This window comes from Ylistrum balloti, unplaced genomic scaffold (assembly GCF_031769215.1).
Source record: "Ylistrum balloti isolate Yb309-2 unplaced genomic scaffold, AGI_CSIRO_Ybal_v1 Utg369652, whole genome shotgun sequence".
Classification (NCBI taxonomy): Eukaryota; Metazoa; Mollusca; class Bivalvia; order Pectinida; family Pectinidae; genus Ylistrum; species Ylistrum balloti.
This window is the reverse complement of record NW_026781907.1, coordinates 57865-80479: the sequence shown is the minus strand read 5'-3', so window position 1 is coordinate 80479 and position 22615 is coordinate 57865. Positions and strand designations below refer to the sequence as shown.

Sequence of the window (22615 nt, the reverse complement as noted above, 5' to 3'; positions counted from 1 at the left end):
TACTCAACTAGAAATGTATCTACAACATTAAAAATGAGTATGAATAACATTCCCTGACACTGAGAATGAAACGTGTCACTTTTTAAGCAGACATCCAACACACACACGGACATACAGACACACGGTATGACATATTATGCCAAAGATACGTTCAGTCAATTAGATAGAATGAATCTAATTACACTAGATCATATCGAACCACAAAATTTCTCCATTGTTTCCTGCATGTGACGTCACTTCCTGTAGAGGTGGTTTCTGTGGGTACATTCCCTTAGGTACGTACAGTAAGGCTATGGACGTAATGCTACATGTATGTATTCTTGCCCACGGCGTGTTTACATCACGGTACATTTGCCTTTCAACTTTTCCTTGCGTTTCTGTGATTTTGTTTTCTTTGTTTCTAATTGTAAACTCATAGTTCTTCTTTTTTCTAGTTGTAACAGTTCTTGAAACAACTCCTTCACATTGTGATTCGTCTTGGCTGAAGTCTCTAAGAAAGCACAATTCCACCGCTTTGCTAATTCCGACCCTTCTCTTTGTGGGACCTCACGGTTCGTTTCATCACATTTATTTCCCACTAACATTGTTGGTATACTTTCCATTTCACTTTTGATTTCCGCAATTTCATCGAATATTGGTTTAAGCTCCTCGAGAGATTGCCGACTTGTAATAGAATACACTAATATGAAGGCGTGTCCTTTTGAAATCGATAATCGTTGCATGGCGGGAAACTGGTGACTTCCGGTGGTGTCTGTGATCTGTAAGGTACACACCTGTTTGTTGCAGCTTATCACCTGTCTATATGTGTCCTCTATTGTGGGAATGTAACTCTCCCTGAACGTGCCCCTCACGAAGCGCAACACGAGGGAACTCTTGCCCACGCCTCCAGCCCCAAACACTACCACGCGGTAGTCATTGCTCTGTTCAGGCATAACACGCAAGCGGACGGAACGATCTTTAGGAACCTGGAAAGACAGAAAGTAGCAGGGATGAATGGAACTAGAATCATAAAGACATTTACAAAAGCAGGAAATAGTATAAATACCTTTTTTGTCTTTGTTTTAATTGTGCCAAGGACATTCGGCTATTCTTGGCATTAACGAGAACACGAATGTACTGCATTGTTTTGTCAGATGGCTTAAATGTTAACAGTTTACGACTGCCGCTAGGGGCCACTGATAATCTGTAAGATATTTCCACCAATCAGAAAGATAGGATTGGCAGAAACCGATAGTACCAAAGATTGTGACAGCCTGTGTTACGTTTAGCCTTGAAACTAACGATAAACATAAAAAAATCATTTTGTCTTATTAATATCCACCATTTCATCAAACATGTGTAATGATTAATTTGTTCCATTTCGACACGAACTATCATCAATATTTAACAACAGCCGTATCGATTTACGATGGCGTTGGGTATATCCAATTAGTAGTAAGATATACCCCGCTAGTAGTAAGATAAATCCCACTAGTAGTAAGATATATCCCACTAGAAGTAAAATTTATCCCACCAGTAGTAAGATATATACCACTAGTAGTAAGATATATCCCACTAGTAGTAAGATATATACCACTAGTAGTAAGATATATCCCACCACTAGTATAAGATATATCCCGCTAGTAGTGTAAGATATATCCCACTAGTAGTAAGATATATACCACTAGTAGTAAGATATATCCCGCTAGTAGTAAGATATATACCACTAGTAGTAAGATATATCCCACCACTAGTAGTAAGATACATCCCGCTAGTAGATATATACCACTACCACTAGTAGTAAGATATATACCACCAGTAGTAAGATATATCCCACTAGTAGTAAGATATATCCCGCTAGTAGTAAGATATATACCACTAGTAGTAATATATATCCCGCTAGTAGTAAGATATATCCCGCTAGTAGTAAGATATATCCCGCTAGTAGTAAGATATATACCACTAGTAGTAAGATATATCCCACTAGTAGTAAGATATATCCCGCTAGTAGTAAGATACATCCCACTAGTAGTAAGATATATCCCGCTAGTAGTAAGATATATCCCACTAGTAGTAAGATATATCCCGCTAGTAGTAAGATATATACCACTAGTAGTAAGATATATCCCACTAGTAGTGTAAGATATATCCCACTAGTAGTATAAGATATATCCCACTAGTAGTAAGATATATACCACTAGTAGTAAGATATATCACACTAGTAGTAAGATATATCACACTAGTAGTAAGATATATCCCGCTAGTAGTAAGATATATACCACTAGTAGTAAGATATATCCCGCTAGTAGTAAGATATATACCACTAGTAGTAAGATATATCCCGCTAGTAGTAAGATATATCCCACTAGTAGTAAGATATATCCCACTAGTAGTAAGATATATACCACTAGTAGTAAGATATATCCCACTAGTAGTAAGATATATCCCACTAGTAGTAAGATATATCACACTAGTAGTAAGATATATCCCACTAGTAGTAAGATATATCCCACTAGTAGTAAGATATATACCACTAGTAGTAAGATATATCCCACTAGTAGTAAGATGTATCCCACTAGTAGTAAGATATATCCCACTAGTAGTAAGATATATCCCACTAGTAGTAAGATATATACCACTAGTAGTAAGATATATACCACCAGTAGTAAGATATATCCCACTAGTAGTAAGATATATACCACTAGTAGTAAGATATATACCACCAGTAGTAAGATATATCCCACTAGTAGTAAGATATATCCCGCTAGTAGTAAGATATATCCCACTAGTAGTAAGATATATCCCGCTAGTAGTAAGATATATACCACTAGTAGTAAGATATATCCCACTAGTAGTAAGATATATACCACTAGTAGTAAGATATATACCACTAGTAGTAAGATATATCCCACGAGTAGTAAGATATATCCCACTAGTAGTAAGATATACCACTAGTAGTAAGATAAACATAAAATCAAATCTTGACAAAAAAATCGTTTGAAAGTGATCGCCAATCTGTGGATTATTAAATCGACCAATAATTGAACAAGACAATAGAGAATTTGATCTACAAGTTATGTACAGGCTATTAAATATAGCCTTCAGTCATAGATCTCTGCCTACACCGGGATCAATAGCCATAACACAGAAACACTATAGGGACCTCATTCATATATAATTTCAAACCATGCATGTGGTGGCCCGCGCTCTGAAATGAACTGGATTGTCTTTCTTAAATAGATATGTACCTACAGTGCAATGCAAATGACCCATTATCAGGCCTCTAAAATTATCACCTAGAAAAATGTCCCATTACCAGGAGTCAACAAATATCACCTAGAAAATTGTCCCATTATCAGTAGTCTCAAAATATCACCCAGAAAACTGTTCCATTACCAGGGGTCTATAAATATCTTCAGAAAACTGACCCATTACCAGGAGTCTAAAATTATCACCTAAAAACTGTCCCATTACCAGTAGTCTCAAAATATCACCCAGAAAACTGTCCCATTACCAGGAGTCAACAAATATCACCTAGAAAATTGTCCCATTATCAGTAGTCTCAAAATATCACCCAGAAAACTGTTCCATTACCAGGGGTCTATAAATATCTTCAGAAAACTGACCCATTACCAGGAGTCTAAAATTATCACCTAAAAACTGTCCCATTACCAGTAGTCTCAAAATATCACCCAGAAAACTGTCCCATTACCAGGAGTCAACAAATATCACCTAGAAAATTGTCCCATTATCAGTAGTCTCAAAATATCACCCAGAAAACTGTTCCATTACCAGGGGTCTTAAATATCACCCAGAAAACTGTTCCATTACCAGGAGTCTAAAAATATCACCCAGAAAAATGACCAATTACCAGGGGTCTCAAAATATCACCCAGAAAACTGTCCCATTACCATCTGTCCTGGTTAATCTCGCTTGAAACGTCTCCCAGCCCGAACTGTTTCCATCAACCCTCCAATGCTTCCAAAATATCGGTATCACACCTAAATACACTGGCGTTCTCGTCCAACCTGTTCAATAGTCTTCTCCTAGTCCTCAAACACCGCACCCAAACTATTGGCCGGTGGAACACATTTATACAGGCATTCAGTTGTTCCACACAACAATCGAATCCGTTCGTGTTTTAATTCCTTGTTGACATAAACACGTCATATATCAGTGTTTGTATAAAGAACTGACAATCAACAATTCCCTTTATCAGTTTGTATTCCTTTAGACGTCCACATAAACTATCCTCAATAATGATACTTATCAAACAACATTGATATCATTCACAAAGGATCAATATTTCAACATTTACCACCACACCGAAATATTGGTGTCATCATTAATGAGAATTTCCTTAGTCCCGATAACAAGGCAACATGTCATGTCAGCAGCTATCACCGATATACAGAGGTCTGCTCACACCGACAGTATCAAGCTAAATGACGCTGTAGTCGATATTGATGTAAAATCTGTGTATTTATAGACAATTGACAGTGAATTGACTGAGAGAACGACCCGCCCTTGGAACTTAATGGGGGCGAAACATGAATGAAGTAATAATTGATTATCAGCTCACAGTCTTCATACAACTGTGTCGTACCAGTCATTGACGGTGTACCACGGTCTCCATGATTCCACTGTCAGTCTACAGTCTCCGGACAACTGTGTGGTACCAGTCATTGGCGGTGTACCACGGTCTCCATGATACCACTGTCAGTCTACAGTCTCCGGACAACTGTGTGGTACTGGACACTGACGGTATACCACGGTCTCCATGATACCACTGTCAGTCTACAGTCTCTGTACAACTGTGTGGTACTGGACATTGACGGTGTACCACGGTCTCCATGATACCACTGTCAGTCTACAGTCTCCGGACAACTGTGTGGTACTAGACATTGACGGTGTACCACGGTCTCCATGATACCACTGTCAGTCTACAGTCTCTGTACATCTGTGTGGTACCAGTCATTGACGGTGTACCACGGTCTCCATGATACCACTGTCAGTCTACAGTCTCCGGACAACTGTGTGGTACCAGTCATTGGCGGTGTACCACGGTCTCCATGATACCACTGTCAGTCTTCAGTCTCTGTACAACTGTGTGGTACCAGTCATTGACGGTATACCACGGTCTCCATGATACCACTATCAGTCTACAGTCTCCGTACAACCGTGTGGTACTGGACATTGGCGGTGTACAACGGTCTCCATGATACCACTATCAGTCTACAGTCTCCGGACAACTGTGTGGTACCAGTCATTGACGGTGTGCCACGGTCTCCATGATACCACTGTCAGTCTACAGTCTCTGTACATCTGTGTGGTACCAGTCATTGACGGTGTACCACGGTCTCCATGATACCACTGTCAGTCTACAGTCTCCGGACAACTGTGTGGTACCAGTCATTGGCGGTGTACCACGGTCTCCATGATACCACTGTCAGTCTACAGTCTCCGGACAACCGTGTGGTACTGGACATTGACGGTGCACCACGGTCTCCATGATACCACTGTCAGTCTACAGTCTCTGTACAAATGTGTGGTACTGGACATTGGCGGTGTACAACGGTCTCCATGATACCACTATCAGTCTACAGTCTCCGGACAACTGTGTGGTACCAATCATTGACGGTGTACCACGGTCTCCATGATACCACTGTCAGTCTACAGTTTCCGTACAACCGTGTGGTACTGGACATTTAATATTAGAGGTTCTCAATTTACAAGCTGATCTTTATTTATGTTTTGATAACATTAGTATGAACACATGTCTGTTATACAAATAAGACAACTGTTTATTCCACATAACCCTAGTATCATGGGTAATTTCTTGTATGAAATGTACACGTTTTGGCAAATACTAGCAAGTTCTTTGAAAAACTCGAAAACATTGTCATTGTAGCATTCAATGTGTCTACCATGTATAGCGAATATATACTGAATTCAAACTCTGACTTCGTGTAAAATACTTTGAATACCTAAGTTTAATAAAGAAAATCTTCAATACCAAAGTTTTTTTTGTCCACTAGACACGCTATTGAATTTACTACACCATGCTTAAACGAATTAATCCTGTGATTTTTGTGAAATCATCTATTTTCATATATCCAATCACGAAATCAGATCTACTGTAGATATCTAAGTTCGTGAGTTACACGTATACTATCAGGTAAATAGATTTTCTGGTACATGCAAACAAAACTACGTCTAACATTCTCCAGAATATACTTAGCGTTAGTCATCTACCCATCTACCTGATTGTCCAGAATATACTTAGCGTCAGTCATCTACCCATCTACCTGATTGTCCAGAATATACTTAGGCGCCAGTCATCTACCATCTACCTGATTGCCCAGAATATACTTAGCGTCAGTCATCTACCCATCTACCTGATTGCCCAGAATATAATTAGCGTCAGTCATCTACCATCTACCTGAATGTCCAGAATATACTTAGCGTCAGTCATCTACCCATCTACCTGATTGTCCAGAATATACTTAGCGTCAGTCATCTACCCATCTACCTGATTGTCCAGAATATACTTAGGCGTCAGTCATCTACCCATCTACCTGATTGTCCAGAATATACTTAGCGTCAGTCATCTACCCATCTACCTGATTGTCCAGAATATACTTAGGCGTCAGTCATCAACCCATCTACCTGATTGTCCAGAATATACTTAGTGTCAGTCATCTACCCATCTACCTGATCATCTACCCATCTACCTGATTGTCCAGAATATACTTAGCGTCAGTCATCTACCCATCTACCTGATTGCCCAGAATATACTTAGCGTCAGTCATCTACCCATCTACCTGATTGTCTAGAATATAATTAGCGTCAGTCATCTACCATCTACCTGAATGTCCAGAATATACTTAGCGTTAGTCATCTACCCATCTACCTGATTGTCTAGAATATAATTAGCGTCAGTCATCTACCATCTACCTGAATGTCCAGAATATACTTAGCGTCAGTCATCTACCATCTCCCTGAATGTCCAGATACACGAGGATACTTTATCAATCTATAAAACTAGCAAGTGTATGTTTATTTTTCTGGAAATAGTATAACAGAATTGCATCAACTACAACAGAAGGATACCTTTCTGTTGATCCGTATTTCATAAAATAACTTTTTTTTCCCGTAAATCCAAAATTAGTCTGCAAAACTACTAAAAAAATGTTCAAGCATACAAGTGTAATGGAATAGGGTAATGAAAACACGCCCTGGCACCGTCGGGGTTCGAACTAGTGACCCTTGTATCTTAAGTCGGACACTCTACCGCTCGACTTAAGGGAAATTCCCTTCCAACGGGGCTTCTACGCTAGTCGAACGAAATAGGCGCAACAAGAGGATAGTATAGTTTGTATTTTTTGGGAAGTAGACATTCTGAAATACAGTTCAAATGAAAGGCGATGCCTATGTAGATTTTATTTTTCTTAGTAAGGAACGGAATTTACAGAGCTGAAGACTAGAGATTTCAATAAAATAAAAACAAATTAATGTGATCTTGAGCTTACCATGGTGTATATAGGTACTACTACATATATCTACAGGATTAGTGGAGCTTAAAATTAGACAATGATTGGGCCTATAACCATCTCAGCCAAGTATACACAATACGATAAGATACCATGATCTCAGGTGACCGAAACCCACTACCATAATATAATGGACACAATAAAAATATATATATTGGTAATCGTTGTTTTTAGTCCAAGATGGTTGAGTAGAAACGGTCGGGAAAGTCATGAAGCGATACACACAAAAAAATCTATATCTGAAACTAGATTGTTCAATGACGTCAGGGGACGGTTCAATGCATATTGTGGAGATCCATTTATTATTTACTTTCGTCTAGACACCAACACACAAAAATAGAAGACAAACAAACAATGGCAGCCTTAATCATTTCCAAACATCCTTGCACAAGAGGTATTTAAGTTGTCACTTCGTCAGTCCCAAACCTTTCACAACCCTCGCACTTGAAGTGAAAACCACTAGATCAAAATATTTTGTTTAAAACGGAATATCGATCTTTGGGGAAAATAGAAGACCCATTCACAGACAGGAGGTAATAGAATTCTGAAGACGGTATAGCTATGGTAAGTTCTCACTAAGATCTTCTAGTACAGACTTAGAGCTTTATCGACCGCCACACTCCATGACAGCCAAATAAACCCCTGGTTGTACTGTGTTGATCTAAACTAACACTCTTTAAATAGTTAAGATATAACCCTACAATTAAGGATATATAGTATAAAAATTCCACTTTTATTAAATTATATGGGATCGAAACATATCCCAAATTGAATTAATCCATTATCTTGATTTCAAATCTTGCTAAAACAACTGAACCAAGGCGTGTTTCTGAAACATTTGTCTCCGGTTACAACAAAATTCTGAAGTGGGACATTGGAACTGTACTGTGTAAGGAATGTGCTAATTGCATGCACACTTTGTGAAACACATATATCTTATTGTATAATATTTAAAGGTCAATGTTTTAAGTTTTTCAGATGTAGGTCAAAGGTCACGTTTGGTACCACCAGAAAGTTCCTGTCACAATGAGCACGCATACCAAATATGAAAGCCCTGCCTCTCAGGGCTCAAGAGTTATGGGCAAGGTTGAAGTTGACAACAGACAAACAGACAGACAGATGAACAGACAACACATAAACAATATGCCGCGATCTTTTGATCCGGGCGTAGAATAAAAAAAACATAATTTTCACATACTTTTCGATTTCCATCTTTTTCTATTTCTTATTTATATTCCAACAGTTCTAAGTATATTTCAACTTTCACCAGTGGAATAAATATATATTCTTCTACGAAGTGTACATAAATCGCATGACGATCGATGTCCCGGTTTCCGGACGGGAGTGTCGCACATTTTTTTCCCTCAGACGGTTAATTACATGTATACAAATGGTAGTGGACTTGAATTTATCAACAATAGGGTATCCGAGATGGGAATTTTCTGGAGTTTATATAAATCATACTCTACTTACGTCCAACTGTTTTCGCTTGATCTTGTCTTTATCCCGAATAAACATGATGCCCGCCTCTGGTGAGTCGATGCACGCGAGAACGGGGGGCTCCTCTCGTGCTATTAGCAGGTGTCAAAATTAACACCAGCTTGCACGTGTGGAGGTAGGTGAAATAAGCCCCGCTCTCACGCCAACACCCCTACGACGCTACAGTCAGTTTCTTTTATATAGGTCTTGTCCTACGTCAACACCGGGCATCAGTGGTCAGTTCACGTTCGTCACACAAATTACTCACGGCAGACCGACCATGTATCTTGGGGCTGGCCTGAGTTCCTGTGTAAACAAATACTGATCTGTCGTGTGGCGGAACTTTAAATCTTCAATGGATTGTGATATGTGTAGGTAACAGTGTGGCGTGATATTGGTAGTTCTAGCCACTTCAGTTTCGATGAACGAAGTCCAGTCATTATTTAACGGGATTTGTCAACCTAGACTAAAAATAGCCCAATTAGTTTGCTAATCAATACTCTATGTCATAATACACAAAGGTTTATACATAATACACCGTAATCTTGTAACATAAGCCGATTCCAACTGCCACGCATAAAATGACGTCATCGAACACAGGAAAATGACCTCTATAATACATACCAAACGTAATAAATGATAAAGGTTATAGAAGGAACCCTGATGTAAACTGTGGGTGCCAGTACTTTGTCTAGACAATGATTCGGTGAAAATCTCTTTGGTGTCGATTTAAAGTGATCACATTTATATCTACGTGTATGACAATCTACTACTTAATCATGACTTACATTCATTCCTGCAGTAAATTTTGTTCTGATATTTTGACTGACGTTGGTATACGGCCAAGGACGACGGTACGTGTTCTGACTGACGTTGGTATACGGCCAAGGACGACGGTACGTGTTCTGACTGACGTTGGTATACGACCCAGGACGTCGGTACGTGTTCTGACTGACGTTGGTATACGGCCCGGGACGACAGTACGTGTTCTGACTGACGTTGGTATACGGCCCAGGACGACGGTACGTGTTCTGACTGACGTTGGTATACGGCCCGGGACGTCGGTACGTGATCTGACTGACGTTGGTATACGGCCTAGGACGACAGTACGTGTTCTGACTGACGTTGGTATACGGTCCGGGACGACAGTACGTAATCTGACTGACGTTGGTATACGGCCCGGGACGACGGCACGTGTTCTGACTGACGTTGGTATACGGCCCAGGACGACGGTACGTGTTCTGACTGACGTTGGTATACGGCCCGGGACGACAGTACGTGTTCTGACTGACGTTGGTATACGGCCCGGGACGACGGTACGTGTTCTGACTGACGTTGGTATACGGCCCGGGACGACAGTACGTAATCTGACTGACGTTGGTATACGGCCCGGGACGACAGTACGTAATCTGACTGACGTTGGTATACGGCCCGGGACGACGGTACGTGTTCTGACTGACGTTGGTATACGGCCCGGGACGACAATACGTGTTCTGACTGACGTTGGTATACGGCCCGGGACGACGGTACGTGTTCTGACTGACGTTGGTATACGGCCCGGGACGACGGTACGTGTTCTGACTGACGTTAGTATACGGTCCGGGACGACAGTACGTAATCTGACTGACGTTGGTATACGGCCCGGGACGACGGTACGTGTTCTGACTGACGTTGGTATACGGCCCGGGACGACAATACGTGTTCTGACTGACGTTGGTATACGGCCCGGGACGACGGTACGTGTTCTGACTGACGTTGGTATACGGTCCGGGACGACAGTACGTGTTCTGACTGACGTTGGTATACGGCCCGGGACGACGGTACGTGTTCTGACTGACGTTGGTATACGGCCCGGAACGACGGTACGTGTTCTGACTGACGTTGGTATACGACCCGGGACGATGGTACGTATTCTGACTGACGTTAGTATACGGTCCGGGACGACAGTACGTAATCTGACTGACGTTGGTATACGGCCCGGGACGACGGTACGTGTTCTGACTGACGTTGGTATACGGCCCGGGACGACGGTACGTGTTCTGACTGACGTTGGTATACGGCCCGGGACGACGGTACGTGTTCTGACTGACGTTGGTATACGGCCCAGGACGACGGTACGTGTTCTGACTGACGTTGGTATACGGCCCGGGACGACGGTACGTGTTCTGACTGACGTTGGTATACGGCCCAGGACGACGGTACGTGTTCTGACTGACGTTGGTATACGGCCCGGGACGACAGTACGTGTTCTGACTGACGTTGGTATACGACCCGGGACGACGGTACGTGTTCTGACTGACGTTGGTATACGGCCCGGGACGACGGTACGTGTTCTGACTGACGTTGGTATACGGCCCGGGACGACGGTACGTGTTCTGACTGACGTTGGTATACGGCCCGGGACGACAGTACGTGTTCTGACTGACGTTGGTATACGGCCCGGGACGACGGTACGTGTTCTGACTGACGTTGGTATACGGCCTAGGACGACAGTACGTGTTCTGTCTGACATTGGTATACGGCCTAGGACGACAGTACGTGTTCTGTCTGACGTTGGTATACGGCCCGGGACGACGGTACGTGTTCTGACTGACGTTGGTATACGGCCCAGGACGACGGTACGTGTTCTGACTGACGTTGGTATACGGCCCGGGACGACGGTACGTGTTCTGACTGACGTTGGTATACGGCCCGGGACGACGGTACGTGTTCTGACTGACGTTGGTATACGGCCCGGGACGACAGTACGTGTTCTGACTGACGTTGGTATACGGCCCGGGATGACGGTACGTGTTCTGACTGACGTTGGTATACGGCCCGGGACGACGGTACGTGTTCTGACTGACGTTGGTATACGGCCCGGGACGACGGTACGTGTTCTGACTGACGTTGGTATACGGCCCGGGGAGATAGTACGTGTTCTGACTAACGTTGGTATATGGCCCGGGACGACGGTACGTGTTCTGACTGACGTTGGTATACGGCCCAGGACGACGGTACGTGTTCTGACTGACGTTGGTATACGACCTAGGACGACAGTACGTGATCTGACTGACGTTGGTATACGGGGCGGGACGACGGTACGTGTTCTGACTGACGTTGGTATACGGCCCAGGACGACGGTACGTGTTCTGACTGACGTTGGTATACGGCCCGGGACGACGGTACGTGTTCTGACTGACGTTGGTATACGGCCCGGGACGACGGTACGTGTTTTGACTGACGTTGGTATACGGCCCGGGGAGACAGTACGTGTTCTGACTGGCGTTGGTATACAGCCCAGGACGACGGTACGTGTTCTGACTGACGTTGGTATACGGCCCGGGGAGACAGTACGTGTTCTGACTCACGTTGGTATACGGCCCGGGACGACAGTACGTGTTCTGTCTGACGTTGATATACGGCCCGGGACGACAGTACGTGTTCTGACTGACGTTGGTATACGGCCCGGGACGACAGTACGTATTCTGACTGACGTTGGTATATTGCCTGGGACGTAGCTACACGTATTTATAGAGTCTTAAAGTAATTTTGCGCCAAATGTTATTTATCTTTTAGAACTGGAATATTTGAAAACCTATTCATCAATCTACAATTTAGTCCTTTTCAACTTTATTGCTAAAAAACGATTGGTCCCGCAATGGAAAAATCAAGTTTTCCAGAAATTATACAAGTCCCATCAAAACTCTGTGAGTTCAGGACTAGGGACTCGCATGTGGATTTATCACTGTTCATGTCTAGTATTGACCTTTGGGTAATTGACTCAAGCTTAGCTATAAGCTACAGGCAAAGCAGCACGATCTTCAAATAGATCAGCAAATTGTTCCTAATTAGATTTCGAACGTGATGTTGACCGGACGTCCAGAGTAAACCTACTGTCCCCGGTAATTACTAGGTCTCGTCCGGACGGTTACGTTGTGTATTGGTCTGGCGGAATGGTTTGATCAAAACATCCCATCTTTAGTAAAACATCGTTAATTTGTTAATCAAACATTGGTCAAGGTTTTAGTAAACAAGGACAAATCACGACCAACATTCACAATTCAATCTAACTTATAAATATTTTATGGTATAAAACACACACAACTTTATCGTGATTTCTTCGGGTTGGCAATGTCAATAGAATAAAAGTGCTTATAACACAACCAGTAGAAGATTAGAGTGTGACATTTCGATGACTACACGGTCACCTTCATCTTATAACACAACCAGTAGGAGATTAGAGTGTGACGTTTTCATGACTACATGGTCAACGTCATCTTATAACACAACAAGTAGAAGATTAGAGTGTGACGTTTCGATGACTACACGGTCACCTTCATTTTATAACACAGCCAGTAGAAGATAAGAATGTGACGTTTCGATGACTACATGGTCACTGTCATCTTATAACACAACCAGTAGAAGATCTAAGCGTGACGTTTTGATGACTACACAGTCACCTTCATCTGAAGAATGACCAGTGTTGAGTGCACTAGCACTGACTTACGTACAAAGTAGTGTACGGAATGGTCAGGAATCGATCTAGTTCAGTGTGGTATAGTCAGCTACTCTTTGTTGAACACTAGGTAATATATGTCCGAGAGTCTGTGGCCGTCTACAGTCACGACCCTGAAACGATATGTTGACGACATGTTGGAAACAGTCAAGATAGACTTTACATATCAATACCGTAGACACCACCAACAGCATCAAATTTACCCACGAGGAAGAAAGCCATTACAGTTTGTCATTCCCTGATACCCTTTTAGCGAAGAAAGATGACGATACTATCAAAATATCCATCTACAGAAAAATAATGACACAGACCAATACCTCAACTTCCGATCGCACCACCCCTAAAACCAGAAGTTGAGCTTTGTACGAACCTTGCTCAACAGATCTGAAACGATTGTCGCAGAAGAACAAATTCACACCCATATCACCATGAAACACGTGGATACCCTAATCTAGCAATCTGGGGAGTTAACTTGACTTGGAGACAAAACACCAAGAAAAAGAACAAAACGAAAAGACAGGCAGTCATCCCTTACATCACAGGCCTGTCAAAAACCACTCAAAGGTTTTACCATGGTCATAGTATAGCAACAGCAATGAAACGTCACGAGACTTTCCGAAATGTCCTAGTTTATCCGAAGGATAAAACACCTAAAGAGAGAAAGCGTGTACAAAATCGGATGCAAGGACTGTGACGCATTGTATATCTGAGAAACGGGCAAGGGTTTCGGGTTCATGAACGTCAGAAAGATGCAGCCTTGTATTATTTTCAATCTTAGAGTAAAGGGCCTGTTTCCAGTAATGTTAATTCTCCATAGGAGCCTGCCCCCGTATAATTTCTTATCTAGCTCAACTACTGTTTTTTTCTTTTCCGAAAAATAATTTTACACCTTTCCGACACCCAGATTTCATAATTTCAGTGAAAATGTATTTTTATAAAGTTGTCAATTTCAGCATCAAAGATATAAGTTCGTAAATAAAAGAAGGTTATCTCGAAATTGTAATTCGCAACATAGTATAAATTTCTTTTGATAAATATTTCCAAAACATCGTGTTTATTCATAAAACATAAAAAAAATATTTGCGGATGAAAATGCACTTGCAGAGACACAATTAGGAAGAAAAATGCCATAAATTTGCAATTTTCTCCCGTTATATAGTTTTGGATGCAAATTTCCATCAGAAAATCGGATAGAGCTTTACTTGTTTCATATGTGTACCAAAAATCAGCTAATTCCATGTGGTGGAACGTTCTCATATCGCCGCCTGAATGTGGTTGTAAATTGAAAGAAAAGGGGAAATGAGTAACAACCTTGTCTGAACCCTATTATATAGCTTATTATATACAAACTTTTATATTGAATATCAGAGCGGATATTTTCATGACAGTTTTATGATGTGTAAAAAAAAAAAAAAAAAAAATTAAGTACTGTTTTCCCGTCTCGATCTTAATTACTTGAGAACCATTACGTGTGGAACGTACCAGATATCTCTGGCTCCTGGTTACATCGCCGAACATTTAAGTGATGACGGCGACTATGAGGTGTGGCTTTACCAGCACCTTCTCCGATGTCAAATACATTCTCGACACAAAAGCCAAACGAAATAACGGTTCACCGTTTCACCCGATGTTGAGGCCCCAATAAAGGACTACTACTGCCAGTGTCCAGTTGGAGAGAGAACGATGGGAATGTGTGCGCACATCTCCAGTATCTTGTACTACCTTGGGTTTTACAGGACGCTGGAAAACCCTCGACCATTACAACCACAGGTAAAGAAATTCCGACAAAACTTGAAATAGTTTTCCATGCGGCAACAACGTGCATATGTCGAAAGTATGTTTGGGGCTCGATATGAAAGATCCCCGTTACCATGTGACTAACCAAACTTATAAATATAGGTATTATACAATCGCCCGTAGCTATGAACACTCCCGTAAATGCGAAAACCAACCAAAATCATAAGGAACACGTTTTGTTTGTTGTTCTGTCTATTTGTCAGCCAATGTAGCCATCTTGGATTTTTTTATGAAAAAGTGTTTCTCTCACTTTTTTTCATATCTGTGTACATATTCTCAACATACCGAGCAAATACTCTCGTTTTTTTTTGTTAATTATCTAAAGAAAGTCGAAAATCGGCAATTCAACCATAGGCTAATTCAACCCAACATTTAAAAATGTTCCACCACTTACATTTTGATGAATTTTCCTCTCATCAATAGCATATTACGTACTATTTAATAGGATAAAAATTGGTTTGCATCCAACGCCCATAAAAGGGTGTATTCTCTAAAAAACACAGTTTTTGTGTCTAAAATGTTATCATCGAAAATGGCATTTTTATGATTGTTTCTTCCATAAAACAGCCAAATGGCGCGATGGAAACATGATTTTTTTGTCACAATCATGCCATGAATGTATTCTTTACGGTGACTATCATTTGATTAGATTTTCATTAATATTTTACATAACATGCACATTTTATCAACACTTAGACAGCTTCTGAAAGGTACAACTTTGAAGAGCCATAAAAAACAAACCAAGTGACCTAAATCTTTATACTTTATAGATTTGTGACCACAATGGCATGGGCAATGCACCACCAACAGGAAATTTGAATCAGAGAAGGGGCCGTTTTGGAAACCGGCCCTTTGCTTGATAACCACATTACATGTTACTAAATCTACAGCCCCTAACGTATCTCAACGATAATCATATATAAATCCCCTTTGGGATCCCCCTAGATAACGTAACATGCGTGCTCATGCATGTCGTTGTACAACATTGAAATAGATATTACAAAATTGTATACATGTGTATATTCTCGCTATCATGATATGAAAACTTTATTTATTTTACAACAATTGCGAAACAAGTTATTTCAACGTATACTAGTCATTCTTGTTTGCCCGGATGTATGCGCGCGAGGGGTTTTATTGCTATTATGATTGTTATAAGGTGTATCTGGGTGGGTATATTTGTAGCCTGGGCCAATGATATTGTACTGTCAACATTGATAACACAGTGTATGACAGCCTACACAAGTACGAGATGATCCCTTCATGTGTCGTGCATTTTACAATAAATTCTGAAGTTGTGACGATCATATCTGTGTTATGATACTTAATAAAGATTTACGCCCAGTCTCATATGCCAAATTATCGCTTGGGAATTTTCGAAATGTTATAGTGAAAGATCAACACGAAGTATTTTGTATATGAGTTTGTTAGCTCAGATATCATGTACAGATACGTTACAGCTGAAAATGGCCTAATTTTATAATTTTATATTCCATGAGGCACTCTAGAAGTTCGTAATGTATTTGAATTTAACAAACCTTCATCCAACAAACTGCAAACCAAATATCTACTCTAGTAACCTTTTGGATCGTAATAAATTGTTTGTAAGGTCGGGTAATTTCACGGTGATTGATTAAAACAAAACTTTACCCCCTCCCCCCGACTCCGTCTCAACATGCCATACGTAAGTAGACGACAGTATCTCGTTGACTTATGGCTCTCGTGAGTATGAATGTAGGTCATCATGTATTAATAGCCTTTCTACTACAGCATAATTAACACCAAACAAAACGTCATCTCCCTTGATATTTTGGTTCTTCTACTACGGGAAGGTTGATGTTGGTCAAAGATAAAAGTAGTCCAGTCATGTTAACCAATGATATATACAGAAGAAAAATCCGAAATATGATTACTTTGTCACCATGGTATTTGTATATGATACAATGACGTCACGGTCGCGCTCGTAGTGATTCAGAATGAAATGTGAGCTCCTTTGTCAATGTGATTTAAATCTGTGACGTTTGTCCGGAGGCGGACAGCGTCGGTGCCAGCACTGGACACGGCCATTTAGTAACACGATCCGAGGTTTACCTACAGAATCAAGCCGATCGATTTGATGTGATTAACAAGGATGGAACACTGTAAGGCTGTGTCCGGTTCTGTATATGGATACAACAGCTCTAAGTCTATCGTCAGTGCAGATACGCGTCCAGAAATATACCACAAACCTGTCATTTTGATGGACTGCTCCGGGTTTAAATGAAATGATCTCTTATTTAGGTCGATCCGTCAGAAGCGCTGCTGAGAGATCGATCGTGTTTGTACTACGTGTTATCGGCCATAGTGGTCATTCCTTCATCTCTCTGGCGATGTCTTCCGTTGAATGGTCGATACTAGCTAATTGGAAGATCGAATCGACAATAAGACGGACAATTCACAAACATAGCTTAATTTCAAACCATATTAAGATGTATTTGGTTCCATACAGATTGTGATTGAGGAGCAACGTTGTTTATAAAACAAAACAAACTTGTTTTCTAGAGATATGTGATATCCCTTAATATGTGGTACATGTACAATACACATCAATTTATATGTGAAGTTTGTACAATACACATCAATTTACATAAGATGATGTTTGTACAATACACATCAATTTATATAAGATGATGTTTGTACAATACACATCAATTTATATAAGATGATGTTTGTACAATACACATCAATTTATATAAGACGACGATGATGTTGTACAATACACAATTTATATAAGACATGTCGGTACAATTTATATAAGATGATGTTTGTAATTTATATGTGATGTTTGTACAATAAACATTAATTTATATAAGATGATGTCGGTACAATACACATCAATTTATATAAGATGATGTTTGTACAATACACGTCAATTTATATAAGATGATGTCACAATACACGTCAATTTATATGTGATGTTTGTATATAATTTATATAAGACGATGTTTGTACAATACACATCAATTTATATAAGACGATGTTTGTACAATACACGTCAATTTATATAAGACGATGTCGGTACAATACACGTCAATTTATATGTGATGTTTGCACAATAAACATTAATTTATATAAGATGATGTCGGTACAATACACGTCAATTTATATAAGACGATGTCGGTACAATACACGTCAATTTATATAAGATGATGTCGGTACAATACACGTCAATTTATATGTGATGTTTGTACAATAAACATTAATTTATATAAGATGATGTCGGTACAATACACGTCAATTTATATAAGACGATGTCGGTACAATACACGTCAATTTATATAAGATGATGTCGGTACAATACACGTCAATTTATATAAGATGATGTCGGTACAATGATGATGTCGGTACAATACACGTCAATTTATATAAGATGATGTCGGTACAATACACGTCAATTTATATAAGATGATGTCGGTACAATACACGTCAATTTATATAAGATGATGTCGGTACAATACACATCAATTTATATAAGATGATGTTTGTACAATACACATCAATTTATATAAGATGATGTCGGTACAATACACGTCAATTTATATAAGATGATGTCGGTACAATACACATTAATTGATATCTCATGATGTCGGTACAACGGACATCAATCTTTATGATGGATAAGGAGAGATCGTTACGTGCCAGCCAAGGTCGTTTGGTAACATATGAACGACATGTTTCTTGATTTAGAACAGCTGGTCCGTTACATCTACATCATCGACCGCAGAACATGATTACAGTATACACGTAATATCAGATAATTTTAGATATCGTGAAATCTAATTCATTATTTGTCAGAATGATTTAGAATTATTGTATTCTATGAAGGAAAAAAAATGTTTAAAATTCTGGTCGTTTTTATTGTTCAATTCTAAAATGACACTATTTCATGCTTCATGAATATATTCACGACAATCAATATTCAAAATAAGGACTTTTGCTGTCATTGTTGTGTTATATCAACCTGGTAGAAAAATCATGCTGATATAACATTATATTGACCTCACTGGGAAACATCTGATTATTTACCCCTATAATAGATTTTGTGTATTAACCTGTGAAATATTAGCTATCTAATATAACACGTCATAAAATCACAGATCGCTTTTTGATGTAACAATGGAGACTAGACAAAGAGCTAAGATCACTTCAAGAAATTTGGAGCGAAAATATCAGGTTATTTACGATGCTTGCCTGAATTATCGATCACGTTCCAATTTAATATGTGATGAATGAAACTGATTCCCTCCATTTTAGCCAGATTTTAAAAAAGGCACATATCAAACAGAAACTCAAATAAAACGCTATTTATATATCTAGTAAATGTTGGAAAACAATTTCGTTCATTGTTGCTTTCTAACACAGTAAAATCTGCGGTATCCTTTGTACTCGTTAGAAAAATACTTTCATATACTTTAAAGAATTGTGAATCATTTACGAGTTGAAGTAGTGATTCTCTATTAGTAAAGTGATATATCCAGATGTAGGTACACAAAACCGACTCCAAACAACGTAGTAACTGCTATGTAGATAAAGACGGCCCTGGGCAGTCACGGTCAGGTGACCAGACGCGATTTCACCTTCAATAAATGGGCCGTTCCTTTAAATGAATATCTTGTAAACAAGGATAAAGATATTTATAAACATGAATAACGATCGGAATGTGACTGGGTTTTAAGTCGTATATACAACGTAATTCTCCAGAAAACAAGCACCCAAAGACGATGGCTGGACGCTTGACAAAACAGCGTGACGTCACGCGAAAAGTCAGTGAGTTGACCAGAAAAAGACTTTTCTGACGTCATAGAAGTATTTATATCTAAATACGAATATAAATTTGTGTAGGTGGCGAAGTAATGATCAGATTTACTTCTGGAGTAGTTACATACACGGCAAATATTGACCAAGTTTGTTAATCACGTCTGTTGTTCAGGCCCATTATAGAACATTCACACACAGCACCACTACCATTGTCAAGCGAGATCTCGTACCAACAATAGATTAACGAGAGTTGGCGGGGGCGGAAAGTGTCGGTTAAACTATACTAGAAGTGCTTAATTATTCCATTAATTATTCAACTTCAGAAAAAACCTCCTGTCAATTTCTTCATATCAATAGTGACATAATACACAACACGACAATTCCCTGTCGACAGTAAATGATTTTCGGAGTTAGTCAATAAGTAATGATTTGTAAATGACGTACTTGAACTGAGAGATAACCTTATCACCGGACCGCACTAGATCAGTCTGTACATTGAAAGATCGATCGCACGTGAAATTCTGAGATGCGTGATTCGATCATTTCTCTGATCGGTTTGTATTGCTCAGGGAGATGAGAGACCGTCCTGGGACACTTTGGTTGTGACCTAAGGCCAGAATCTTTACCCTATAATCAATATGGTGAGAATCTATGGTCTCTCCTGTGTTCGTCAGTGAGGGTCTACTACTGCAAGGAGAACCTGCCTCAAAGAGATCATGAAAGTTCAAGGGGCGGAAAACCTTGCAAACAGTTCCAAGACGTGTTTGATGATGAATGGAGAAAACCAATCCTGTCAGGAATTCCTTCAATAGTAATCCTGTAAGGAATTCCTTCAATAGTTATCCTGTAAGGAATTCCTTCAATAGTTATCCTGTAAGGAATTCCTTCAATAGTTATCCTGTAAGGAATTCCTTCAATAGTTATCCTGTAAGGAATTCCTTCAATAGTTATCCTGTAAGGAATTCCTTCAATAGTAATCTTGTAAGGAATTCCTTCAATATCAATCCTGTAAGGAATTCCTTCAATAGCAATCCTGTAAGGAATTCCTTCAATATCAATCCTGTAAGGAATTCCTTCAATAGTAATCCTGTAAGGAATTCCTTCAATAGTTATCCTGTAAGGAATTCCTTTATCAGAAATCCTGTAAGAAATTCCTTCAATATCAATCCTGTAAGGAATTCCTTCAATAGTTATCCTGTAAGGAATTCCTTCAATAGTAATCCTGTAAGGAATTCCTTCAATAGTTATCCTGTAAGGAATTCCTTCAATAGTAATCCTGTAAGGAATTCCTTCAATAGCAATCCTGTAAGAAATTCCTTCAATATCAATCCTGTAAGGAATTCCTTCAATAGTTTACTGTAAGGAATTCCTTCAATAGTAATCCTGTAAGGAATTCCTTCAATAGCAATCCTGTAAGGAATTCCTTCATCAGTAATCCTGTAAGGAATTCCTTCAATAGTAATCCTATATGAAATTCCTTCAATAGCAATCCTGTAAGGAATTCCTTCAACAATCCTGTAAGGAATTCCTTCAAAGCAATCCTGTATGAAATTCCTTCAATAGCAATCCTGTAAGGAATTCCTTCAACAGTAATCTTGTATAAAATTCCTTCATCAGTAATCCTGTAAGGAATTCCTTCAATAGCAATCCTGTAAGGAATTCCTTCAACAGTAATCTTGTATGAAATTCCTTCATCAGTAATCCTGTAAGGAATTCCTTCAATAGCAATCCTGTAAGGAATTCCTTCAACAGTAATCTTGTATGAAATTCCTTCATCAGTAATCCTGTAAGGAATTCCTTCAATAGCAATCCTGTAAGGAATTCCTTCAACAGTAATCTTGTATGAAATTCCTTCATCAGTAATCCTGTAAGGAATTCCTTCAATAGCAATCCTGTAAGGAATTCCTTCAACAGTAATCTTGTATGAAATTCCTTCATCAGTAATCCTGTAAGGAATTCCTTCAATAGCAATCCTGTAAGGAATTCCTTCAACAGTAATCTTGTATGAAATTCCTTCAATAGCAATCCTGTAAGGAATTCCTTCAACAGTAATCTTGTATGAAATTCCTTCATCAGTAATCCTGTAAGGAATTCCTTCAATAGCAATCCTGTAAGGAATTCCTTCAATAGTAATCCTGTAAGGAATTCCTTCAATAGCAATCCTGTAAGGAATTCCTTCAACAGTAATCTTGTATGAAATTCCTTCATCAGTAATCCTGTAAGGAATTCCTTCAATAGCAATCCTGTAAGGAATTCCTTCAACAGTAATCTTGTATGAAATTCCTTCATCAGTAATCCTGTAAGGAATTCCTTCAATAGCAATCCTGTAAGGAATTCCTTCCATAGCAATCCCGTAAGGAATTCCTTCAAAATTTATCAAGTATGGAATTCCTTTCATAGCAATCCTGTAAGGAATTCCTTCAAAAGTTATCAAGTATGGAATTCCTTTCATAGCAATCCTGTAAGGAATTCCTTCAATAGTAATCCTGTAAGGAATTCCTTTCATAGCAAT

The 22615-nt window shown here is 39.6% G+C and overlaps 1 protein-coding gene across 1 annotated transcript in view; it reads right to left on the bottom strand.

The window, feature by feature from the left end:
- Positions 1-335: 335 nt before the first annotated feature.
- Positions 336-22615, bottom strand: part of LOC132557340 (GTP-binding protein Di-Ras2-like) — a 70182-nt gene continuing 47902 nt past the window's right edge. Inside the window, exon 2 of the mRNA XM_060221829.1 lies at positions 336-965. Within this exon, the coding sequence (XP_060077812.1) occupies positions 336-965 (630 nt within the window). The remainder of the gene's footprint in view (positions 966-22615) is intronic.